Below are 24563 nucleotides of genomic sequence, written 5' to 3'. Positions count from 1 at the left end.
TCCTCAGGCCTCTGGAGCCTCACTCTTTGTTAGAATTCAAACACTCCTAAGGGTCCTCCTATACCAAAGTTGGCAATTTTTTTCTGTTAATGGCCAGATGTAAATATTTCAGGCTCTGCAGGCCATGCAATCTCTGTTGCTACTACTCGACTCGGCCTTTGCGACACAAAAGCAGCCACAGACAGGACATAAACCGACAGATGTGGTTGTGTTCATCAAATCATATTTACACAAACAGGCGGCAGTCTGGATTCGACCATGGTCCATAGTCGCCCGTGCCCTGTCCTACATCCACACAGACTTTCTTTGGGTGCTAAGGCAGACTTCATCTCTATCCCTACGATCCCAACTGTTTTCTCTGTAAAATGTGCAAAACTCTCCCACATTATGCAGATGGAGAGCTCAGGTTTCCTATGATCTCGCCTGGCTTTTTACTTTGCCCAGAAAACCGAGACTCTGCGGCTTTTAAAAATCCTTCAAAGGAGCGCCTACCACCACTGATTCTGCTCCCCCACACTTCACCTGGGGATCACGCTTCCTGTCTGACCTGGATCCCAGCCCCTCTCTGTGACCACCACCTACAGCAAAGAGGAAGGAGTCTGCCAAAGTTCCTTGCCCAGGAAAGATGTGGTGGGCAGCAGCCAGCTGTGACCTTAGATGGACTCTAGTGTCCCGCAGCACTCACCCTGCTCTCTAGAGATCTCAGGCTTGTACCAATACTTGGAAGTGTCCTGGACAAATTTCACTTTAGCCCGGGTCTCGGGGCTGTTGTCTGAAGGAGAGGGAGGAGAAAAAAAGAAAAGAATAGTTACAAGTTGAATTATGACCTCCAAAAGCTACGTTAGAGTCCTCATCCCGGTATCTGTGAATGTGACCTTATTTGGGAGTAGAGTCTTTGCAGATGTAATCAAGTTAAAAACAATGTCATGCTGGATTAGAGTGGGCCCAATCCATAGGACTGGTGTTCTCGTACGAGGAGGCAAAGAGACATAGAGACACAAGGGGAAAGCACCATGGGAACGTGGAGGCAGACAGACGTTGGAGAGATGCATCTATAAGCCAACGGGCACCAAGGATTTCCGGCAAGCATGGGAAGCTAGGAGAAGGCCTCTAACGGGCTGCCCCTCAGAGCCTCCAAAAGGAGCCAGCTCTGCCAACATCTTGAGTTTAGACTTCTGGCCACCACTGCTGTCACAGAATTAATTCTGTTGTCTTTTTTTTTTTTTTTTAGGCAAGGCAACCTTTGGTTGACCTCACAGATTGCAAGGACCTTGTCAGCTTACAATCCCTTACTTTTTATTTTTCATTTATTTACACCTACAGCACCTGGTCTTCCTACGGGGTCTCCCATCCAAGTGCTAACTAGCCCCGACCCTGCTTAGCTTCCAAGATCAGATGGGATCTGTCTTAAGGCATTAAGCCTATGGTACTTCGTTATGCTGGCCTAGGAAACTAACGCAGAAAGTTAGTCTCCTCAAACATCACCAAAGTATTGCTAAAAGGGACCTTGAGCAGCTTTCTCACCCTTTCACTGTCTTCCACCAACGCTCACGGATCACAGAGCTGCTCTCCTGTTGAAGAGCCTGGTATGGCATTCTCACTGCACCAACGAAAGCCCTACTCCACCCCATCTCCCCCTTTCTCTAGAAGCATCAAACTAAACCCTTCTTGCAGCTTCTCTCCCCACCTCTAGCCCCTTTCTCCACAGGCTCAGTTTCTCAACCTTATCATAACAACCTTGCAGATGAAGGTAGAAAGATGCATTTCATCCACTGCTCTCCGCCCCCTCCTCATTCCCCACGTGGAAAGCGCATTGGATAGGGGGAAAACCATCGCTTCCACCTGGGACAAACAGGGGCAGACTCAGCCTGGAATTTAGAAGCCGTCTACCGTGTGTCACATACTCCACTTGTCTGGGAGATTCTCCCCACCGCAGACCCGTTGCGGACCAGGGATGACTTCACAGAACGTGAGGTACTAGAAGGAGTTCCGAGAGCATCTAGTCCAACCATTTAACTTTACAGTGAGGAAAGTGAGGTTCGGAGAAGGGGAGTGATCTGCCCAGGTCACACAGATGGTTAATAGAAAGGCTCTTGTAAGACCTTCCCAGGTAAGTCAACACAGGAGCCGGTTCAGTACCAGCTACACCACATCTTGCCCGTAGGCATCAGGATGCGTGACCCTCGCTCTCCAACCTCTTCCTTCATCTTTTGGCAACAACAACAAATAGAAAAGGGGATGGGCAAAGAGGAAGAAAGGTATATTCCACTTCCACGTTTCCCCTCCTTTCTTGAGAGAGGCCAGAGCAGAGGGAGCCTGAGCTAATGAAGCTGTAAAGCTCAGGGCTCAGACCAGAGACAGGGACTAGGCTCCGTGTCCAGTGCTTAGTCAGTTTCAACGTATCCCTTAAACTCTGCTAGACTTCTGGGATCTGTCTCCGGAGGACAGTGAGGGGGCAAGTAGGTCAGCTCCCCTTCCTGGCAGCTGTGCACTGAGGAGGGCCTCTGGGGTAGGCAGCTGGACCATGCAACTGTTGCAAGCTGCCTCTCTCTGCTCTGAAGCCCCAGGCCCCCGCTGACACTGGGCCTGCCTGATGATCTGTCAGAGGCGGTTGCAGCTCCATGTGCCTTCCTGTGTTGACTCCAATGGCTATTTTAAGCAGGGAAGATGGTGGGAAACAGGAAATGTCCCAACTACTAGAAGTTTTGCATCTTCCAGGGAGAGAAGCTGGGAACCAGATGTCTCTGGTGGGCAGCAGGAAGCAGGGGAGTGCAGAGTCACTGTAGGTGTCCTGGCTTGGCAGGCTCAGGGCAGGATCTGGGAGTGACATTGAGAATCTGGGCTGCTGGGGCCCAACCCAGACTGCCCAAAACATTCTCAATAGTCTTCAAATGCCTCAGGACCACAGGGCCTCTCTGCACATAGGCAGGTTCCAGGTCTGGATGAGAAGCTGCAAATCAGCCGAGGCCTTGACCTTCGTGTTTAGATAATGAGCTCTCTAAGTAGAACGAGAAAGGCCAAGTTCTGGTGATAAGTGAAGAATTCAGTGTGCAAACTCGCACAAGCTTTAATGAAGCTGGGTTGGTAGAAACTAGACTCCAGGGAAATGCCCAGGCCTTGGCCTTGTCCCATATCACATCTGGCTGCCAAAGATAATATTAGTGATGTGAGTAAAGTGAGGATCAAAAGGTAGAAACAAAGGGCTGGCAAAAGGTATGGAGGTCCAGGTTTGAAAGGAAGACATGATAAAACAACTCCAATAATGCAACTCTAGGAGCATTAGCTTTGGGTAGCATGGGCCTGGATTGGCGGCCTGGCTCTGCCATTTGTTAACTATCCGACCCTGGATAAATGACAGCCCTCCAAGCCTCAGTTGCATTGTGTATGGCTGTGAGGATGAATGAGATAGCATTTAGCTCGGAGCTCGGCACACAGCCTGTGTTCGACAAGCGGTAGTGGCTGTGATAGTGATGATAATCATAACAATAATGCTATCATTATTATTTTCATCATCATCATCGTCATCATCATCATTGGCATCTACATCCTCTACATCCTCCTCCATGCCCCACAGTCACCACAACCATAATGCATTTACTTTACGTCCACCTTCAACTCCCATTATATACAGATAAGGTAACTGAGGCCCACAGGTCGGTGATCCACCCATGGTGTGTCTGCCAAGAGGCTGTCAGAACAGAAACCCTAACTGGTAGACTTAATCTGTCGGCAGGAGACGTGTTGGTGGAAGGAGAGGCCCACCTGGCATGGAGTACTTGGAGAAGTCAGGCAGAGTATGAGAGAAGGAGACGGTGCTGCCCCCACTGGGACTGGACATGCCGCTGGCGACAGGTGAGGAGGACACCTTCCCGTTGATGGTAGCATAGTTGGGGAGGCTGCCCGCCCGGTCTCCCATGGACATCCTCCGCTTCTCTGGCAAGGCCGGTGTTGGGCTCCCTTGCCGGAAGGCTGCTGAATCCGGCGAGGGGGAGGTGGTGGGGCTACTCAGACCAGGGTAGTAGGCAGGGGACACAGGGAAGGAGGGCGTAGAAGGAGCCTGGTAGCCGGAGGCACTGCTCTGCCGGGACAGCGTGGGTCTCCGGTCCTCAGGGGTGGAGTAACCGCCATAGGCCACGTGCCGGTCTAAGCTGGGGCTTCCGGGAACCACAGATCCAGATCCTCCCAGGTGCCGGCCCAGGCTGGGGCTTCCGGGGCTGGCTATTGTATTGCCATGGAGACCGGAGGCCAAGTTGCCCTGGTGGGTTCCCGGGTGCCGGCCCAGGCTTGGACTCCCTGGAGTGGTGACCACATTGCCATGGAGGCCTGAGGCCTGGTGGGCCCCAGGGTGCTGGCCCCGGCTGGGGCTTCCTGGAGTGGTGGCCACACTGCCATGGAGGCCTGAAACTTGATGGGCCCCAGGGTGCCGGCCCAGGCTAGGGCTTCCTGGAGTGGTTGCTGCACTGCTCTGGGGGCTGGAAACTGTGTTACCATGGAAACCAGCTCCTGGTGGGCCCATCACCTGGCGGTGGCTCAAACTGGGGCTGCCAGGGGCAGCCATGCTGGGGTTGATGGCTCGGCGACCAAAGCCAGGGCTAGGGGGAGTATTGGTGCCCACTGTCCTCTGGCGTGCCTGAGGGCTCCCCGGTACTGTGTGGACGCCGGGCACACCGAACTGAGCCCGGGCCTGGCTTTCTGGGGAGCTGAACTGCTGCAGTGAGTAGTCAGGGCTGCTGTAGCTGCTGCCCGCAGCCGGGAGAGGAGAAGAACTCTGGTAGCTTCTCTGCGCCGAAGGGCTGGGCTGGCTCAGGCTGCCGGAGCGGAAGCCAGAATCCAGCAAAGGCTGGGTGGGTGTCCGGGGGCCCTGGTCACTGCTCTCCCCTGATGGGAAACTCCCCACTGACGTGCTGGAGAGAGAAAGGGCAGATGGAGATATCGGTAAATGGTATTTAATGAACGACAGGCTTTCGGCGAGCACCCAGACCTCCCTCCCACCACTAATAATGACAGTAAGGGCTCCGCTCACACGCACGGGCAGGTCAGGGTTTTTACATCAGCCAAGGGAACATCAGAAGCGGAAACTGAGGCTCAGAAAGGTTAAGCAACAGGCTCACGACCACAGGGCTCAGAGAAGGCCAGGGTTTCAACTCGGCTGTGTCTGATTCCAAAGTCTGCGTTTACCCCACTGCCCTGTGCTGGCTCCTGAACCACGCAAGTCAAAGCAAGGCACTGTCCTGGACCGAAACTGAAAGTGGCTGTCCTCATGTCACCTCCACTATCACAGAAACGGAAGACCGGAGAGAGGGTCAAATCACCGGGATCCCATTCCTACTGGAAGTAGGCCCGCCTTGACTCAGTTTCCTCAGTTGTGCCATCATTATCTTTAAATGTTGAGAGTGTTCGAATTGGGCTTTCATTCCCGGGTAGCTCCAAAAAGCAAAGAAAAGGAAGTCTCGGAAAAGGAGATTTCAGCTCATTATAAGGTCCGCTTTCCAGCCGTTGGATCCGGCCACTCATGCAGCAAGCTGCCGTACATGGTAATGAGACTCCAATCACTAGGAGCATTTAAACAGAGGCCAACTGACCTCCCGACCTGAATGCTGTGGAGGGACTATTCTCCATTGGAAGTTACACTGGATGAGCTCAGAGCTTGTTCCCAATTCTAAAACTGATAAAATTTAGCTCGGAGGGAGCTGTATCTGGGGAAATAGCCACAATCAAAGGTTCTCCTCTGAAGTTAAGTACAAGCCCCTAGGGAAGGAGTACAATGCAATGGCCTGGGAGTCGGGAAACCTGGATTCTGCTGGTAGTCTCCCCACGTGAAGGCATGAGGGAGCTTCGTTAAGATGACCCTGATTCTTTCCAGACACCAACTGCTATCCCTTGATGTCACGGCAGGAGAGTCAAAAGTTGGCAGGGACCTGGCATAAGCGGAAGCCGTGGAGAGATGGCAGGCAGGCTCTGCACCAGGAGCCCCTTACGGGTGGGGGCGAGGTCCTTGCCTAAGACGACGGGCCAAAGCCTGGAGCTGGAGACTGGGAGTCTCGAGGCCGGGCCGGCCAGCCCCACACGGGCTGGCTCGGATAAGGTCGTGTCCCCCAGGGAATGTGAGGTAGGCGGTGGGGGTGGCAGGCAAGAGCCTAGGGCAGGGAGAAGTCAGGGCCAGGCTAGGACAAAGGCCACCTCACGTCCTAGAAGGGGCCAGAGCAGAATGGCCACTTTCCGGTAGCATAACCTGGATTCTGAGGAACGGGAGGACATGTCAGGCTGAGTGGGGTGGGGCCGGTGGGAGACAGAGCCTGAAAGGTTAAAGGTTAATCCCGGAGGAGAAATGTGAGCTTGCTGAGTCCTGAATAAAGCCAACACCATGGCAGGAAGAAAGCGAGTGAGAAACAGTGAAAACTTCCTGAGGTCAGGGCTGTCTGACCCCAACGGTGGTGACTGGGCAGGTGAGGAAGACTCCCTTTCCTTTAGGGGACTGAACCCTCTGCCCAGAGGCAGGCCTTCTAAGAAATGGAGCTGTCTACCCATCAGGAGGCTTGGGAGGGAGTAAGATGGACTGGGGGTGCAGGCTGGGCTTGGGGTTTCGGAATTCTTAGAATCCAGAAGAAAACTGCCTCTGCTCACCCAGCCGCCTGCCCCAACCTGGGAGGGGTATGTTGCCCTGGACCAATGTAGGGCACACAGCAAACTCAGGCCATCCCTGACCTGCAGATATGTGAAGAGGTGGCTTGAGTACTTCCTGGCCCCTGGGATCCCAGGCTAGGGAGGGAGCGGACGTGGGAAGGGGTGGTCAGTGGCAGAGTCTCTCCTGAGGGTTCTGGCTGGGGCGAGTTTCTCCTCCCATGCCTGGTACACTATGCCCTTCCTAGGCTGACCTCAAGCTCCCTCTCCTATGTCATCTTCTCCTCTCTCCGTCGTTAAGCCACCCTCTAGCCGAGAAGCTTCTCATCGTATCCAAAAATGGGGTCCTCCCTCCTTAGAGCCCTCCCCTACCCAGTTCTGGGCTTTCCACTCTGTGACCCACTCAGAATGCCAGCCACACCCCCAGCAAGACACCCTTCCTCACACTCGGCAGCGATACTCCTCACCTGTGGCTGTGAGCCCTCAGCACCACACCCCCCGACACATCCGCACCTCCAGCCCTCTGTCCTTCTAGAATGCCCTCTCCCTCCTTCCTCATCTTCCAACACCCTGCTCATCCATCCGGCCTCATTGCAAATACCTCCAACCCCCAGGCGCCCTCCCTGTACCCCTAGCCAGAAATCACAGCCCCTTACTCTGCGTTTCGAGCACTCTAATTATGCATCTGCTCTGGGCACATCTGACTCCTCCTGTGATGGGCACCTTAACCCAGGTCTGAGGCAAAGGACGGAGACGTGGGCTCAGAACCAGACGCCTGTGGTCTGAATCCTATTTCTGCTACTGTTTAGCTTCAGGACCGTGAGCAACTACTTTGCTTCTCTGTACCTCAGTTTCCTCTCCTGAAACATGGAAATGATAACAGTGCTTACCTCATAGGATTACCTCCAGGTTAAATAAAATAACTGTATAAAGCCTTTAGCAAAATGCCTGATGTATAGGAAATACTCACTGCATAGCAATTAACTGCTGTTAGATTTTAAACTTGGGGTAGGGACTACTCCTGGTTCATCTTCATAAGCCTCACTCCTTCCAGCACACTTCTGGATGCTGGAATCGAATCAGCCTGGGGATTAGGGCGGATTCATCCTCAAGCTGTGGCACTGAGCAGCTGCTCTCTCAAGATACCCCGATGAGCTAGTTTTCCATGGACAGCAACTTGGATGTTATTTCTGCCCATCCACACCCTGGGCAAATCCAAGAGGCCTCGCCTGTGCTAGACCAGGTCTGAACTCTCACCCCCAAGTGCTCCTTCTCCCCACTTACCTGTCAGCGCTGAGGATGGGGCTGCTGGTGGAGAGGGGGCTGGGGGAGACAAAGGAGCCACCCAGGGTCCCGTTCCTCAGGGGCGTCTCATGGCCATAGGCCTGGGCAGCTGGGGCGCTGAAGCTCTTGGGCTCAAGGTCCTGGGCTCGGGGCCCAGCCACCGCCGTCCGCACCACCGACTCGACGTAGCTCCGAGGCTCTGGAAAGGGCACAGAGACAGACTGAGCACAGACTGATGGGGTGCAGTGTGGACCCCATCCAGCTTGCCAGGGAACCTGCCTCTCCGGTGTTCTGCCTGTGGGGACAGCCCCAAAAGGACAGCCAAGCATGCAGAGGGCACTTCTCCTGGGGCTCCTGCCTGCCCATGCCTACCCCTCTTTCCAGCACCTTGGAGAAGCTATAGGAGGCCCCACAGAACTTCAGCCACAGCCTCACTCAGAGAGGCATCTTATAAGTGGACTCACAGCCATCACAGACTCTCAAAGCCCTGCCCAGAGCTGGGACAGCCATCCATAGCTGGCATCTCCCTTAGCTGCTGCTTTTCTCTGAAGACTCGATCCCCTACCAACTCCCCGCCCCCCTCCGCCGCCAGGCCCTTCTAGTTGCCTCAGGCACCACTGGAATCTGGGCTATACAGGGACCCAGAGGTCTAGCCGGCCCTGCCCCATCTTAGGACAGTGCCAGGGTTCACACGGGCTCCACTCCACGCCCAGAATCCAGAAGCGGGCCTGTGCTGGCGAGTCACGCCCAGTCCCGAGTCACGCCCAGTCCCGTCACACCCAGACACACCCACCCCCTTGCCTGATACACTTAGCATTCCTCCCGAGACTGACAGCATTATCCCCACTTGATGTTCAGATCATCCTAAGAGGAAGCGAGTGGGGAGGATAGGCGCCAGAAAGGCCACCTTACAGATGAGGACGCTGAGGCCCCGGGCAGTGAAATAACTGGAGGCCCAGCCAGGAGCCAGACCTCTTGACTCCCAGCCAGTGCTTATCCAGTGCCTCCTCTGAGGCCGGCCCCAAAACCAACTCGATATTAAACAGAGAGTAGCAGCAGGGTGCCCTGGGCTTCTCCAGGGACATGATGAGGGATGGATGGCATTCCCGCCACCTCCATTTCTGGCACCAGTTCCGTCTCCCTCAAGAGGGACGTGATTGAGCACAGACCCGCACTCTGCCTGCAATTAGGGCATCTGCTGAAACCAGCCTGAGGAACCGAAGAACTGAAGGGTCAGTGCCGCCCCAGGCAGGCCAGGCCCCTGGAGCCTTTGTTGGCCAAAACTGTGCTGGTCGCTAAGTCCAAGAATACCCGCCTCCGCCTGAGCCCAAAGAAAAGCTTACTTTAGAAGGAACTTAATCACCAAGGTATTATGGGGCGCAGCCTCTTGGGCATGGCTTCTGAAGTGGCCCCACAGCCTAACATCCTGCACCCAGGCCCGGAGGCCTGTGGATACCAGGAGAGGAGGGTCTTTCAGAACGGGGTCCTTTACAGAGGGGGTAGGGTGAGGAGGGGGAGGGGGATTCCGTGTACAACTTCGGCCAGAGGCTGCCAGTCTGTCCTTTGGTTTTCATACAGAGTTCCCTTCAACCGACAGCAGCGAGAGTGGACAGGGCAGGATGTCTGCAAAGGGACTACCTATTCCAGGTACGGGGTGCAGGGTGATGCAGCACCAGCCCCTCGGTACCCAAAGCTGGAGTCCACATGGATGGAGGCCAGCAAGGCCACCTCGAGAGCCCCCTCAACCAGCCCAGGCCACCCGCACCCACCTCACAGAAGCCCCAGGCCTCATCCACTGCCATGTGTCATCGCCTGAAGCCCTGCCGGGGCCAGGAGATGCTAGGACACCCTCCGACCCGAGGCAGACACGCTTTCTGGTAAAGGACCTGACAGTAAACATTTAGGCTTGGTGGGCCGGACAGCCTCCATCACAGAGACTCAGCTCTGTTAACGGCAGCGTGAAGGCAGCCAGACAACAGTACACGAATGAATGAGACCGTGTTGCCATGAAACCATCTTTACCAAGATTGCCGACCCCTGAGCTGACCCAGCTCCTCCTCACAGAGACGCAGAGCGATCTGCCCCGGGACACACAGCCAACCGGTAGCGATGGATAGACGGTCTCTTGATTCTCCATGCTGGCTCTGTGTGGCCTAGAGGGGGGCCCACAGCCTCACGGGGGCACCCAAGGCTGGCTCCTACCCAGAACTCCAGCCCGCCAGCCAGAGAAGAGCCAACTCCATCAATAATGATAGAAATAGCAAACAGCTATATGAGGACAGTAGGATTTGGAGAATATAAAGATCTTGACCTGGTCCCACAGTGGCAGGTGGCCGGGTCAGCCCTAGAACCCAGGCAGTCTGGCCCAGAGCCTGCTCTCTGGCCCACTGGACATATGACCAGCTGAAAGTTGGGGTGCTGATAGTTTCAGTGTGTCTTTAGCCTTAGGGGCTAGCTCCATGCCCTGGGGTAACCCAGCTTGGCAGAAGGGACTATCAGACAGGGACCTGCATCCACAGTAACAGAGACCCAAGGCCAGAGCCCACCTTCTCCACCCATCCCTCAGTGCCCGGCCTCACTCCCTCCAAAACTTCCTCCTGGAACCCCTTCTCTCCCACTCAGAGACAGCAGTGAGATACATCTGCCCCCTGGCCACCCCGGGTTCCTTGCTGATCTGTATTCAGGTACCTCGCTCAGTGCCTGGCACCTAGGGGGCCCTCAATATGGGTCTGTCCCACAAACTAGCAGATGTATGACCCGTACCAGCCAGCCCACCCGGAGAGAAGAGCATCACAACCAAGACCTAAGAGACATACATTCGCTTTGTCTCATTCCCTTGGAGTTCCTGCCAAAACCAGAAGTTCAAGCTAAAACCCACGTGGATGACCTCTGAAGTCTGAGCCCCCTCCCGCCCACGACGCCCCCTCCCCGCTACCCCGCCCCCACCCAGGCGGGAGGAGCAAAGCCCTTTCACTCAACCACCGCTCCTCACTCATGAACTCAGAGCGAGAGGGGCCTCTGGGAAGTTACTTGGCTTTCTGAGTCCATCTCTAGAACTGTTCGAAACCAACATTTTGGACAAAAAAAAAAAAAAAAAAAATCAGTTTTCCCAAGTTTTCAGACTCCAATTTCCATGTCGAAAATGCCTCCTTTTCCTATCTACTCCATCTCTCCTCCCAACCTCAGGACGAGGTACAACTTGTGGGTCCCCCTTCTTTCATTTACGGGAGGGGTGACCTGGACAAGCTGCCAAAACTTTCTGGGACTCAGTTTCCTCATCTACAAAATGGGAATGAAAATACCCACCTGCCCAGCCAGGATCAAGTGATAAGAGATGGGAAAGTTCCTTCTAATTGTTTCTTGTTAATTCCAATTAGCCGTGTATAAGTGTATAAGCAGCCCCACCCTCGCCAACCTGTGCCTGAGCCCTGCGTAGGCCGGCCTCCCTCCACCCCTCTCTCCTGCTGTTTTCCTCCTCTCCTCCAATCCTGGAGCAGCTGTGCTCAGAGGCAACGGGGTTGGGAGGGGCGGGCAAGGTGGGGCCGGGGAGGGTGCTTCATGCAGAACATTCCAGGAGCCCAAACCCATTCCAAGTGGCTCTTGGCGGGTGAGAGCAGCTGGAGGCCCAAGAGTGACTTGGCCTCACCAGGCTGGGGGCACTGTTGGCTCTTCACCCACACCCCGAAGTGCATTTTCTGCCTCCCAGAAGGGTTTCTCTGCTTGGAGAGAAGGGGCCCACCCACTCCAAGTAAAGGAGGACATGTGGGTGTGGTGGAGAGGGAGGACGTAAAGAGACTCCAGAGTCCAATACGGGACCTCGAAAGTTAGAATTTCAGAACTTTTATATTCAGACCTCTGATCAAGGTGCTTTACATTCATTTGGTCATTTATTGATTCATTTAATAAATATTACGTGTGCCTGTTATGTGCCAGACACCGTGCCAAGCTCTGGGGATATAATGGGACCCTCTGGGATCCCATTACACCCTGTTTCCACCCCACTCAGCGCTCTATCTTACGCTGAAATGTCCTTTAGCATCTCTGTCCTCACCAGGCTCTCTCACACGTCATATCCTTAGTGCCTAGCACAAGACCTGGCACATAGTAGGTGCTCAATAAAGATGCATGACACAGCGCCACCCTAAAATCCCAGACGCCTCAGTACATCCATCACCAAGGGTCTCAGAGCTGGAAGAATTCCCAGGGGGGCCCATTTCTAGTCTCATGTCTTCCTTCATGCCACGTTAGTCCCATCTAATTGTCTGGACAAACGGAACCGAACCTGAACACCCCCCGTTCCCGTTCCTCTGGGCAAGAAGTTCCAGTCATTTATTTCTTATCCGGTGTCACTGCTGGGAAGATATTCTTACGTTGCCCTCATGTCTTTACCGATGCAGGCTTTCTTTCTCTCCTTCCTTCCTGAAGAAGAGTACCCAGTCCCCATGTCCAGTAAAGTCGCTGTCCCGTCTTCAGAGGTCGTGACCCATACGATCACATGGAAAGGGGCAGCCTCCTCCTGCTGAACCGCCGGAGGCTCTCGGCCACACCCCTGACTGACTGTGGGCCTGCACAAGCCACTTAACATTCCCGAATGAACATCATCTCCCTGTCAGTAAAATGGGGTTCCTGTCACCTTCCTCTAAGAGCTTCTGTGATAATTAAACAAAATGATGTGTCAAATGACCACACATGGTCTTGCTCTTGCCTGGTGAACCTCACTCTGTACCACACTCCACCTCGAGACCCCTTGTTCCAGCCTCCAACTCCTCCTTGTTCTCAGCCTCACTGACTTGGCGGTTCCTAGAGAAAACATACTGTTGACTCCCACCCCAGGGCCTTTGCACATGCCCTTTTCCTTCACATGGAAGGCTCTTCTCCCACCCTAGCCTCACCAAATTAATGTCGTTCACCCTCACATCTCACTTCTTCAAGCCAAGGTCAGGGTCCTTGCTATAAGGTCTCATAAAACTGCATCCCTTCCCTTCAGAATGCTTTTCTCGATCTGTAATTCTGACTGACCGTTAATTCTGACTCCCGTCATGCATATGCTCCATGCAATTAGGAACCAATGATCCTGCTTATCATTACATCCCCAGAGCTTGGCACGGTGCCTGGCACATAACAGGCACACATAATATTTATGAAATGAATCCATAAATGACCAAATGAATGTAAAGCACCTCGAACACAGCAGACTCCCCTAAAGTATTCTTTTCCCCTAGCTGAGTAATTCTGCCTCTGACCATTTTTCCTCATAGCTATCTTTTTCTGGATTTCCCATCAAAATGTCAGCAAGGAAAGCAAGCAGAGCTTCAGAATGTGTGCTTTAGTCTGATCCGGGAGGCAGTGCACAGGTAAGGAAAAACAGAGCTGGCTGCCCACAGCCTTGCTCCTTACCCCCCCTACCCCGCCCTACCCCACTCTGACCCCCTACTGCCTAGGCCACAACAGCAATTCCGACCCCCATGCTGGAATCCTAGGGCATGGCGCCTGGACACAGGAGAAAGGCTTTGAAACGGCCACTCGACTAGGAGACAGGAGACCAACCGGTAAGTCCGATCTTGGCCCTACTGCCTCCTGTGACTTTGAGCAGATGTGGCCACCCTTACCCCAAAACATGACCTCAGCTCCACAGCTGAGAATACGGTGGGTGTGGCAGGGCTGACCCCTAAGAACCTTCGTCTTCTAACCGTGGCTCCAGGACGGACAGGGGCAGGTCAAAGGGCTCGGTCTTGCAGGCTGAGAATCATTTGTACGCACGATGGGCAGGTCTGAGAGCTCAGTGCTGTAGATGCCCACTCCTCTGAAGCATCGCCCCAAAGTGGGAAACATAACAGACAGGGCCTGACATGTCAGCCTGTGGGATAATCTACCTCAGACCTTCCTACCAGAGAGGGTTTGAGGTCCCACCAGTCTGTTGGAGTCCGCAACCAAGAGGAGAGCGTGGGTGGGCATCTGACGCCCACGAACGCTGGCTCCAGGCGCCCGCTTATTCTAGACTCCTGTCCCAGCTTCCCTGCCCTGTCGGGGACCAGCAGCCAGGAACACGCCGCAGCTCTCCCTGTCCTAGAATTGGCTGCTGAGGATGCCCTGTTCTGCAACCCCCATGCACCCCTTTGTGGTTGCCTGAACTCTAGCTAGATGAGGGCAGAGCTTCATGAAAACTCTGGCCATCTTACCTGGGGGATGGCAAATTCAGAGGGGCACAGCCCACGCGCATTTTGGGAGGAGAAAATCAAGGTGGTAAAGGGCAAAGGAAATCAGGAAGTGGGCTTAAGAAAACCAGATGGAATTTTCAAAGAAACCAGCCACATGGAACTAGGGCCCAGGTGGGAAGTCAGAACATCTAGTTGGAAGCTGGAAGATGCTTCGGCACCACCTTGTCCAAGCCCTCCTGGCAGAGATGGCTCGAACCACTCTCAGATGCCACAAAACTACACACAAGTCGCCCGCACCGGCACCCGCTCAGTTCACCTGCTGCTGAGTCATCACTTGAATTCTGTTCCTAATAAGTCAAAGGCTTTCAACCAGATTACACCCCCTCTCTGCTTCCCCATGTACAGTGTGGAGCTCATCTAAATCAGGGGTTAAGCAGAGACACAGACATGCTAACTCCCTGAAACCGTCAAAATTAGGTACATGATGTCTGGAGGCACAGGGGTAGGTCTGTAACTTTTCTGAAATCCCCAAAGGCATCTGAGATCCCAGAAAGACAGATTTCCTTCTATCTATGTTGATAAGAAACCAGACAAGGGCTTCAAGGGGGCAACACGTGACTCTAAGATAGTGGCTCTGGACGGGGATGTCTGTCCCCACCCCAGGAAGCATTTGCAACGTTGGAAACACTTTGACTCAGTGGGTGCAGAGGCCAGGGATGCTTCTAAACACCCTGCAATTCCCAGGGCAGCCCCCACAAGTAACTGTCCAGCCCCAAACGTCAGTAGTGCCGAGGCTGAAAAACCCCGCTCTGAGCTCTACATGTGGCGCGCGTCCTGGAAATGCAGTAATGAGCCCCCTCCCTGCATGTGCGGGCCCTCGCCCTCCGAAGGGGCTTGCTGCACCCTAGGCAGCCTGGTGGAAAAGCCACCGGGGGTGGCAGCAGCAGGAGGAGCATTTTATCGGCAAGGTGCCACCACACTAGCTCCTCGACGCTGGCCGTCCCTGAACCAGCACTATAAGCTCCTCGGTCAGGACTCGGGCAATGTCCAGGGAGACAGCTCATCATGGGGCGGGATGAGGATCAGGAGGCTATGTGCCTGATCACTTGAGACCTGATCGGCAAAGAGCGCCGCCCCCCAGCCAGCCAGCCAGATCAAGCTGTGTGAAAAGCCATTCCCAGACCCCGACGGCGAGAAGCGATGCACGGCAAACCCACGCTTACCTTCGGAGAGCTCGGTCACCTCCTTCCCCTCATCCTCCTCTGAGGGAAGATGAGAAGAGAGGTGGGGAGGAAGGAGAAGCAGGAAAGAAGAGAAGGAGAGCGCAAAGGAGAGACAGAGAGAGATCGGTTAACAGAGGCCGTTTCTTGAGAGAGAGAATTTGTTGAGAAAAGGGAGCTGGGAAAGTCGGGGTGAGGCCAGGGCAGAGGTGACGCTCCACATTAGCACCCTGGGGCGTGAGGGATGAGGCCCGCCCGGCAGGGCCTCGGGGCTCCAGGGGGGCGGTCTGAAGGCTTCGCTCTCAGGAGCAGCAGGCCCTGGCCCGCGCGGCGTCCGTCACAGCCCCTGCCCTGCCCCAGGGTTTCTGCAGGACGTGTCTCAAGCAAGAGTGTGCTGGCCTGGTGAAGGCAGCCCCCGCGCCCTTCCCTCTGGTGACTCTGTGTCCCCGGCCATGCAGACACCTCCTGAGCGGGAGGCTGTGCCAGACCGTGTGCCCACGTGGGTCACACTTGCATGCCATTTGTGCTCCTACCTGGCAGGATCGATCTTCTGATGACTAAGGAAAAGAAGCCAAGTTGGCCCCCGGAGCCCCAGCTCAGCCCTAAAACCAGTCTAGGGAGCAAGTTTCTGGATCCAGCCTGCATAAAATGACCATGAAGGGCCCGGGACCCCCACTTGCTCCTCCCCTCACAGGAAGGACAGGAGCTGGGAATCGTGATAGGGATGCGCGAGGTGTGAGCCTGGGCTCTGTGTGTGTGTGGGCGTGTCTGCATGTGTGTGAGTTTGTGTTCATGTGCGCAAGTGTCTGAACCCTGGGGGACAGGGGATACGGGCTTCTGGCAGGGACTTGACCAACTCCAAGGAAACTGAGGCCAGGACTCAGATCCCCAAGTCAGAGCATGCTGGGAGTGGCATTGACCCCACAAGTCAATGGGCAGGAAGGCTGCAAAGGGATCCTACCCCCTTCAACCCCCGACCTCAGCATGGGCACACACCCGAGCTGCCACCTTCTTTTCAGGAGGGTTCTGAGAACCCACCACCTCGGCTCTGAGTAGATCCTGAGGTCCTACCCAGGACCACAGGGGTCCTCTGACCCCAAACGCCTCCCTCTGGCCTCCCCCACCATCCCCCTTCTAGCCAGAGTCACTCACCACCTGTGGGGTGCAACAGGATGTCCGCTGGGTTGTGGGGTTTCAGGCCCAGAGCAGACAGAGGTGTCTTGGCCAGACCTGGAGGGGAGCGCACTGTGCCAGAAAGAAGCGGGGAGACAAAGGGAGTGAGCCTCGTGGTGGGGGAGTGAGAAGGGAGGGGAAGGAGGGGAGGCACCCGTAAGTGAGGGCATGTTGGGGAGGGGTGGGCGCAGGAGAGGGATAGAAGAATGAGCCCCATCCCTCGGGGGTGCTGCTATGGGAAAACCGTGTTTTTCCACAGTTTAAAGGGTAGAGGGAGTCAGGATCCGGTACCCTTGTCCTGGCCCTTCCCCTCAGCTTAAGAAAACCCTCTTTCCCCTAGGCCTTTAATTTCTTTGCTAAGATCTCCTTACATGCCATGGCTTACAACTGACGTGCAGGTTTCTTGGGCTATCTCTGACTTTCTCCATGTTATCACCTCTTCCCTCTGATTCGCATTCCCCCACCTAACCTCCCCCCTCCCACATAGATAGTCTTTCTAAACAAGGCACTTAGCTGGCCTAGATGAGAACAAAAGAGAATGGAGCCTCTGGATGGCACATCCTATAAAGAACGGATGGAAGAGAAGGGATCGCCAGCGAAACCATGCCAACCTGCATCCCAAGCTAGCTTGCAGCAAAGATCTGTGACCCCCCAGCCAAATGCGTCCCTTGCAAAAACCAGAAAGAGAACATTTCTGTGCCCGCCAAACCTCAGGGTTCTAGAAGGGAGAGAAGCCCAATCTCCACAATCCTCCGCCAAGAGCACCAACTCCCTGCGCAAACCGTAAATCCCTCCCAAGCCACCTGTCCGGGTTAGAAGTGTCACGTAACACACAGGTCAGGAAGGGCTGTCAGGCTTTGTCCCACCAGCTGAGGACGAGGCCAGACTCTGAGCTAATCTACAAAGAGGTTGTTACGCCCAGTCAAGAGATTACTTGGTGGCGGCTGCCACATCTCCTAACGTACCTCTGAGGAGAAGTAAAGAAATGAGCTCTGTATCTCCTATCATAGCCATCTGGAGCCTGCAGAGGTCACGGGTCCTGAGGACACACAGCCACAGAGATCTGCCAGAGTCCGGGGCTGCCTGGCCCTCGCCATCGGCTTTACCAGATGAGCTGCAGCCCTCAGCTGTCCAGGACCTACACAGCAGCTCCAGTACCTTCCCTGGCCCTGCCTCCCTTCCCCAAAAGACAGCGAGACCTACAGGAAACTAACGAAAAATACAATCTCTCAATGTAAGTAATGCATGTAACTTATTTGCACATGTGCAGCTGTGTGCATAGGTGTCCGTGGGAATGGTGAGACATCACAGGGATCCAGTGGGTGGCCCAGTTCTGCACTTGCCCCCACTCCATCCTCAGATGCCCAACAGAAGAATATGGCAGAGGGGACAACCGTACCAACACACACATGTAGGCAGGGGGCTGGTCTAGGCCTGCATGTCTCTGTCCCTCCCTTTTTTACACATGCACAGAAGTTCTTACAATAGACACTTGTCAAGCACTTATTAATGTCTGTCAGACAGATGAATTTGAATGTAATTAATTATGGAAGACTGAGCCTAGCTCAGAGGCTGCCGTCCGTGGAATGACCACGAAGGCTCTCCAGCCCTCAAGTGCGGGAGGTTTTTCTTGCTTCCCCTCATGCACCTCCAGCCCCCTACTTGCTTAGGCCCCCCTTACCAGGATCTGGCCCTTCTGCCTCAGCAGATGAGTGGGTAGCCCTGAAGCGAGGCAAGGCTTTTGCTTCCTGAGAGAATTCTTTGCATTTCTCCGCCTCTGTCCTCTCTCCCAGCCCCGTGCATGGATGAAACCTCTGATTTATCCTCCCCACTGGGTCACCCCGGGCTGGCCAAGGGGACAGAGAGAAGAATGGGGACAGGAACAAGTGGCAAAACCTAATCCAAGCTCAGCCCACATGGCTTCTGTCCCGGGCAGGGTAACGGCCAAGATCCTGGCTGTTTGGACTGACAGAATTGGAGCAGGTGTGCAGGTGAAAGGTAAGACCAGGGAGAGAGAGTCCACAGACTCATAAAAGGCCACGGTGTTGTCTCTTGAGCAAATTGCCCAGGGCTTGCTGTCTAGCATGGTAGCCACACGCCACAGGGGGGGCTCGCAAGCGTTTGCACTGTGGCCAGTCTGAACTGAGAGCTGTAAGTGTAACACACACACCAGATTTCAAAGATCCATGTGCAACAAAATATCTCGATATATCTTTACGTGTTGAAGCGATAATATTTTAGATCTTTGGAGTTCAGTATAACCTACTGTGAAAATTAATTTCACCAGTTTCTTTTTACTTTTTTTTAAAATTTGAAAAACATCTCATTAATATTTTTATATTATTTACCTATTGAAACAATACCATTTTGGATATTTCAGGTTCAATTAAAAAAATCCTTAAATTTAATTTCTCCAGTGTCCTGTCATGCTTTTTGTTTGTTTGTTTGTTTTTAGAGTCAAAAGAGGAGTTTATTAGAAAAGGGGTGACACTCCGCAGACAGCGTGTGGTCTCCTCTCAGAGGCAGAGTGAGAGGGACAGTGAGAGAGACAGAGTAAAGGCACTGAGAAGCCCTGTTATGTTTATAATGTGGCTATTTAAAAAATTTTAAATCACAAACGTGGCTCATGATCTATTTCCATCGGACAGCATGACCCTAGAGAGAACCATGGCTTTCGGTCACCACTTCAGCCTCGTGCACGCCCAAGATGGCAGCCAACGCAAGTTCTGCTGGTGTAAGGCCAGGTCCTGGTGCCACATTTCTCCTTCCACGGGACAGCCGGCCCCACCAGGAGAACGCACAACTGGCTCCAGCTCTCTCGCCCTCCTCCGCCCCCTCTGCCCCTCTCACTGGGGCAAATGCAGAGCTTGGGCCAGGCCTGGCCAACCCAACCCCGGAGCAACACCAGGCTCTCCTATCTCTGCTCACTCAGGCTCCTCAAGGGAACCCCGAGTACTCCACAGCCCGGGACAGTTCCATTGCCGCTTTCCCACAAGGGGCTCCTCCAGTCACTCCTCACGACACTCATACCATAAAGAGGGGACACTGTCCCACTTCTGTGCTCATCTGGATCTTCTCTTGGGGTGGAGGAACCTCTGTGCTTTGGGGATTTGACTCTCTAGTGAGCGCATCGGGGGCCCGAACGAAACGCTCCAGCCCGGAGGCCAAGGATGGCTACAGGCAATGGCCTCAGTCAGCCTGAGCGTTCTGGGCCTTTATTTCCTTGGTAGAAACTAAATGAGGTGCCTGGATGCACACAGAAATGGGAGTCAGAAGCAAGAAGCTCAAGGTGTTGTCTCAGAGACACACCGGCAAATCACAAAGAGTCACTTTAGGATAGGAGATGTTTTGTATGCAGGATGCAAAGACTCTCAAAACTAGGAAAACTCCACACTGTGGGAGCTCAGGGGCTCCCTAGCCTGTCGGTCGGATCCTAAGCCTTCACCTGTTGCATCCTCAGGTGCGTGAGTGTGGAGGGAAGACAAGTGGGGAAGGAAGGCGGAGTGAAATGAGCCATAGGGACGAGCAGGGGCAGATTCCAGCTCTGCCAACTGGGCCAGCAGCCCTCGCCTCAAACCTGGGGTGCTTACACAGTCGGGGCTTGAGACAGGGGCCTAAGGGGGCCCAGGGAAGACGGGGCTTAGTGGAAAGCTCTTACCCCCACTGGGCGGTGGGCTGGTCGGAGACGTTCCCTCCATCTCCTCAAAAGCCTCCTTGTAGCTGTGCAGATGGGGCTGCAGAAGAAGAACAGGGGGGGGAGGGGAGATACACTGGTGGCCATGACCTTGAGAAAAAAGCGTTTCCCCGTCAACCAGCCCACAAAGCCCCTCGCCAGCCTGACCACCTACCCTCCCCAGGTAAACACAGATGTCAAAGAGTGATCCTTTCCATTTACAGCCCCAACAACTCCCTGTCACCCAGAGAACAAAAAATGTCATTTGCAAGGCCATAGTCCAGCACGGGCAGAATGCAGGAGCACTTGCCTTGGAAATATTTCAGAAGAGGCAAAGAGAAAGGTCTGGGGGCAGAGCACTCAGGTGCCAGTAGAAGACAGGAAAGAAAAGGTTTGTCCAAAAGCCATTCACATCCAGAATGACTCAGCCTGGATTTTATCAGACATGGATGATCACATCAGAATCTTCCAAGATGCATGTGTTGAATGCAGATTCCTGGGCCCTGACCCGGGGCTAACAGGCTGGACTCTCTGGAGGTAGTTTTGGGAATCCACATGTTAACAAATTCCCTGGTGATTGCTATGTAGGCTGAAGTTTAAAACCTACTGCCTTAAACTACTGAAATGTCTCAGAAATGTAAATATTTGGCATTGAAATTAGACCTCTGGATAAAACCCTTCATCTAGAAAGAGCTCAAAAACTCTTTTGTCAGTCTGTATGATCTGGTGTGGAGTGAAGAGACTGTGGTCCTCTTGTCATATCCAGGATTCTTACCGCCCTACTCAGGAGCATGCTTTAGGGGTCAAGAAGGGGACTCGGTCTCAGTGTTAATGAAAGATGTGGGGGCATAAAAGCCATTTAGGGGAGGAAATGGGCTCCAGATTCCCCCATGCCAGAGCCCTAGGGTGAGAATGCAAGGAGGAAAATGGACTGGGTTAATGACAAGTCAGTACCACCCAGCTGACCATCAGGGTCCTGCAGAGTTCAGGTGGGCTCTGCCACCCCCTGTGGCCCCACGATGCACCAGAGTCCCATAATGCACCAGAGGACTCACCTCCTTGGGCCGTCCTCCAGGATTAAGAGCGATGGTGAGAGCCAGCTCTGGGGAGACACACTGGACAGGGGAGCGAACCCCAGGGCTCCGGGGAGATGAGGGTTCCGAAGACTGGTTCTCATACTGTCCATCACTGGCCGCCCGCCTCCGGAGAGGGGCCGGGGGCTCTGCAGGCTGCTTCTCCCGAGCCTGCACCCCTGGGAGGAACGGCAGGGCAGAGAGGGCAATGAGCATACTGTGAGAGAAAGGTTTGATCTGGCCTAATTTCCCCAGAGAAAACAGTGCAAGCTCAGGGGCCATGCTGGAGCCGGGCCTGCCTCCCCTCTGCACCTCCCCCAGCCTCCCTCTGCCCACACGCTGGGTTTCTCTGCAGGGTGGGGGACCTGCTTACATTGGGCTGGCCTTCACCAGGAATCTACTCCGCACACAGAGTTGGGGCCCAGAGCACAAAAGACTGATACAAGAAACAGATGTCAACTCTTTCCAAGGCCCGGAGGCAGAGGGCCAGAGCTTCCAGGCAAATGAGGGAAGGTGGAGGGAGGACAGACAGTCTCCAAGGCGACTGATCAACCAACAAGCAACATCAGGCCCGTGGGGAAGAACTTTTAGAAGGATTGAATAATGCATCATCTTGCAAATGATGCTCCCAAAAAGAAACAAAGAGATGACTAAAGTTCCCAGCCCCAGCTGGCCCCTGGAGTATTGCTGGCCTTCTCTGGGGTTCCCCAACTTCATCCATGGCACCTCTGAAACTTCTTACCAACTTTCCTTAGGCTGGCCCCTTAGCTATCCACAACTTTTCTTGCCTCAAGGATGGCCCAGGTTCCCTCCCTGCTCCTCCTGGCAGGACAGCAGACAAAGAGCTGGAGCCATGGGCTCCATCTGCTTTTCTGTACTTCCTTCCATTGCACAGGCCCAGGGATGCCGTCAGCCCCACCGTCCTTCCTTCCCACTCCTCCCACAGCTGGGCTGCGGCACAGAACCCATTGCTTCACGGAGCTGGCTCCAGAATCCTAGAAAACGTACTTCCTGGGTCCCAGAGGCCAAGACCCAGCCCGAGGACGGGCTCTTAGTCTTGATTATCTTGTGCCAGGAGAGTCTCAGCCCTGCATTCACCACTACCCAAGATCAGGGGAGGGGAGGGGAGGTACTGGGACTTACCAAAAGTCACATGGGACTGGAACCTTGGGTGGACCCGCCTCATGGCAGCACACCTGGGGACGCCGTCCCATGGCACATGTGCACACACACACGTAAACACACATGCACGCACTGCTGGTCCCTAGGGATGTGCCAAAGCAGCCAAGCAGAAATCACCCTCATTCAGACCGAATCAGCATCTACCATCCACAGTGGGGTCTGCACGCCCTGGGCGGCCTCCCGGCTCCCGCCTGGCACAGGCACTAAGGCTGCCATGAGGCACACATGCTGGGAAGTCCTCCTACTTATGAAGAACAGGCTGCCGGCGGCCAAGTCCAGGGCGCGTGCGCACACACACACACACACTCACACTCACACTCTCGCATAATCGGAGGCCCTGTCTGGAGAGCAGCTGGACTGGCACACATTTATAAACACGGAAGGTACCCGGTGGTGTTTCAAGTCTCTACTTTGGGCTATTTATTATTCAGAGGCAGCCTGCTGCCTTTTTAACCGGGGAAAACGGAGTCCAAATGGAGACCATGATCTGGACTTACAAACTACTTAAAGTACATAAGCCCCTCGCCTTGAAGTGCCCTGACTTTCAGAATAGAAAAAGGGGGGGAGGTGTTCACATTGTCCCAGCCCGAGGCCAGGCATGGCTCTAAAATGACTGAGCAGCTTATGGGGACCCTGCAGCAAATCCTGTCCCCAACCCTCAGAAAAGCCGCCTGCACCTCCCGCCATGCCGGCGAGCGATGCCGCCCTGGTCCGTGCTTTCCCCGCCTCCACTAAGCCCCTCCGCCTCAGGTTTCCTGGGCAGCTTGGTCCATAACTACTGCTCATTTTGTTCCTGGCATAAAACATTAGAGAGAAACAGACATAGCCATTGATTTTCTAATAATAATTGTGACAAAGGAGGCCCATTCTGGAAAGGCTCTTGGGCTTTGGAGCTAAGTTCAGCCCCAAGGTTAACAGAAATGCATTAGGGCCACTCTCAGTTCCGGCTCACCCAGCCCCACAGCCTCTTGCTGGCAGATCCCCGAGCCTCGGTGAGGGGTGGCCAGTTTCCCTGTGTGGGATCTGATGTCTGCCCTTGAAAAGTGGGTCTGTTTGAATTTGAGGCCCTGAATCTCCCAGAAGGACAGAGAACATTCTCCCTGGTGTGCCCAGGACACCCTCCATGTTCAGTGCAGACGACTGTGATGCCCAGAGGGGAGGCCGCACTGTGGGAGGGGCTTCCCATCAGTGGAGGACGGGAGACCCTCGCTCGAGGCAGCTGCACGTCTGAGAGCCGTCTCACCTCCTCAAGTCTCCTGTCCACTGCCACCAGACTGGCTCTGTTCAGAGGCAAGGGGGCGGCCAGAATGACCTCTGAAGAGCTAGGGTACTGCAGGAGAGCCCCCCTCTGCAGAAAGGGGAAGACCCTGCATTCCACTCTCATGGGACAGCCCCTCCCCCCGCAGAGCGCCCCACGGCACCAGTGGCTAGTCAGGGCCTTTCACATTCTTTGAACACAGTGTCTCACTGTTGTCCCCCTTGGCAGGCCCAGATCTGCCCCTCAGTGCCCAGAGAGCCATGTCCCCTCTCTCTTGTCTTTCCCTACGGGAGGGGAGACGGGGCAGGGCGGAGGGGAGAGAAGAGAGCCTCATTGTTCCTCGGCCATGCTGGGCCGTCTGCACACAAGCTGACAGCCAATGCCAGAGAGAGAACACCCTTGCCTCACGTCCTGGAGACTGACCGACAATAAAAATAGGTCTGCTCCCCCCACTGCTCTCCTCCCCTCCACCACGGCCCTCGACCCCAGGCCTTCTCGGTCTCTAGGACCCGTTCTCTCCCCCTCTGGCCTCTGTCCCTATGTGCTCCGCTCCCTACACACACACAGGCACACACGCACTTATCCGCATACACACCAGTGTGTGCGCACAAAGCCTTCACCCAGCAGGAATGGCGGTGGTTCAGTTACTCTCAGAACCCATATGGTCAGCCCTTTCCCCAGCAAGAGCGCGCAGGCCAGAGGAAGCTCGTGAAGAGAGGCGGAAGAAGTGGTGGAGGGCTCTGGGAGTCTTGCAGGGAAGACTCCAGCCCCAGGAGCATGACGGGTGGGGTGCCCTCACGGGAAGGACGTGGCCTTTAGGGTGATTACACGCTTCAGAAGCCCCGTGTCACCCTCCAAGGGCACTGGCAGCCTGCTGGACAGTGGTCGCCTCAGCCCAGGGCCTCCACACGGGCTGCCAGA

At 54.7% G+C, this 24563-nt stretch overlaps 1 protein-coding gene across 14 annotated transcripts in view; it reads right to left on the bottom strand.

Moving 5' to 3' along the window:
- The window catches only part of TNS1 (tensin 1), a 187007-nt gene that overhangs the window by 12652 nt on the left and 149792 nt on the right, over positions 1–24563 (bottom strand). For 7 of the 14 annotated variants that reach the window (XM_016156683.2, XM_016156678.2, XM_016156686.2 and 4 more), the window contains 8 exons: positions 21185–21381; positions 20115–20190; positions 16436–16528; positions 15817–15840; positions 15287–15325; positions 7906–8104; positions 3763–4904; positions 686–772 (listed from right to left, as the gene is read on the bottom strand). In XM_016156683.2, the coding sequence (XP_016012169.2) occupies positions 686–772; positions 3763–4904; positions 7906–8104; positions 15287–15325; positions 15817–15840; positions 16436–16528; positions 20115–20190; positions 21185–21381 (1857 nt within the window). The remainder of the gene's footprint in view (positions 1–685; positions 773–3762; positions 4905–7905; positions 8105–15286; positions 15326–15816; positions 15841–16435; positions 16529–20114; positions 20191–21184; positions 21382–24563) is intronic. The other 7 variants (XM_016156676.2, XM_016156680.2, XM_016156675.2 and 4 more) reach the window with 4 other exon arrangements.

The sequence above is a fragment of the Rousettus aegyptiacus genome, unplaced genomic scaffold, assembly GCF_014176215.1.
Source record: "Rousettus aegyptiacus isolate mRouAeg1 unplaced genomic scaffold, mRouAeg1.p scaffold_m13_p_2, whole genome shotgun sequence".
NCBI classification, from domain to species: Eukaryota; Metazoa; Chordata; class Mammalia; order Chiroptera; family Pteropodidae; genus Rousettus; species Rousettus aegyptiacus.
The sequence above is the reverse complement of the archived record's forward strand: the minus strand, read 5'-3'. Positions and strand labels throughout refer to the sequence as shown.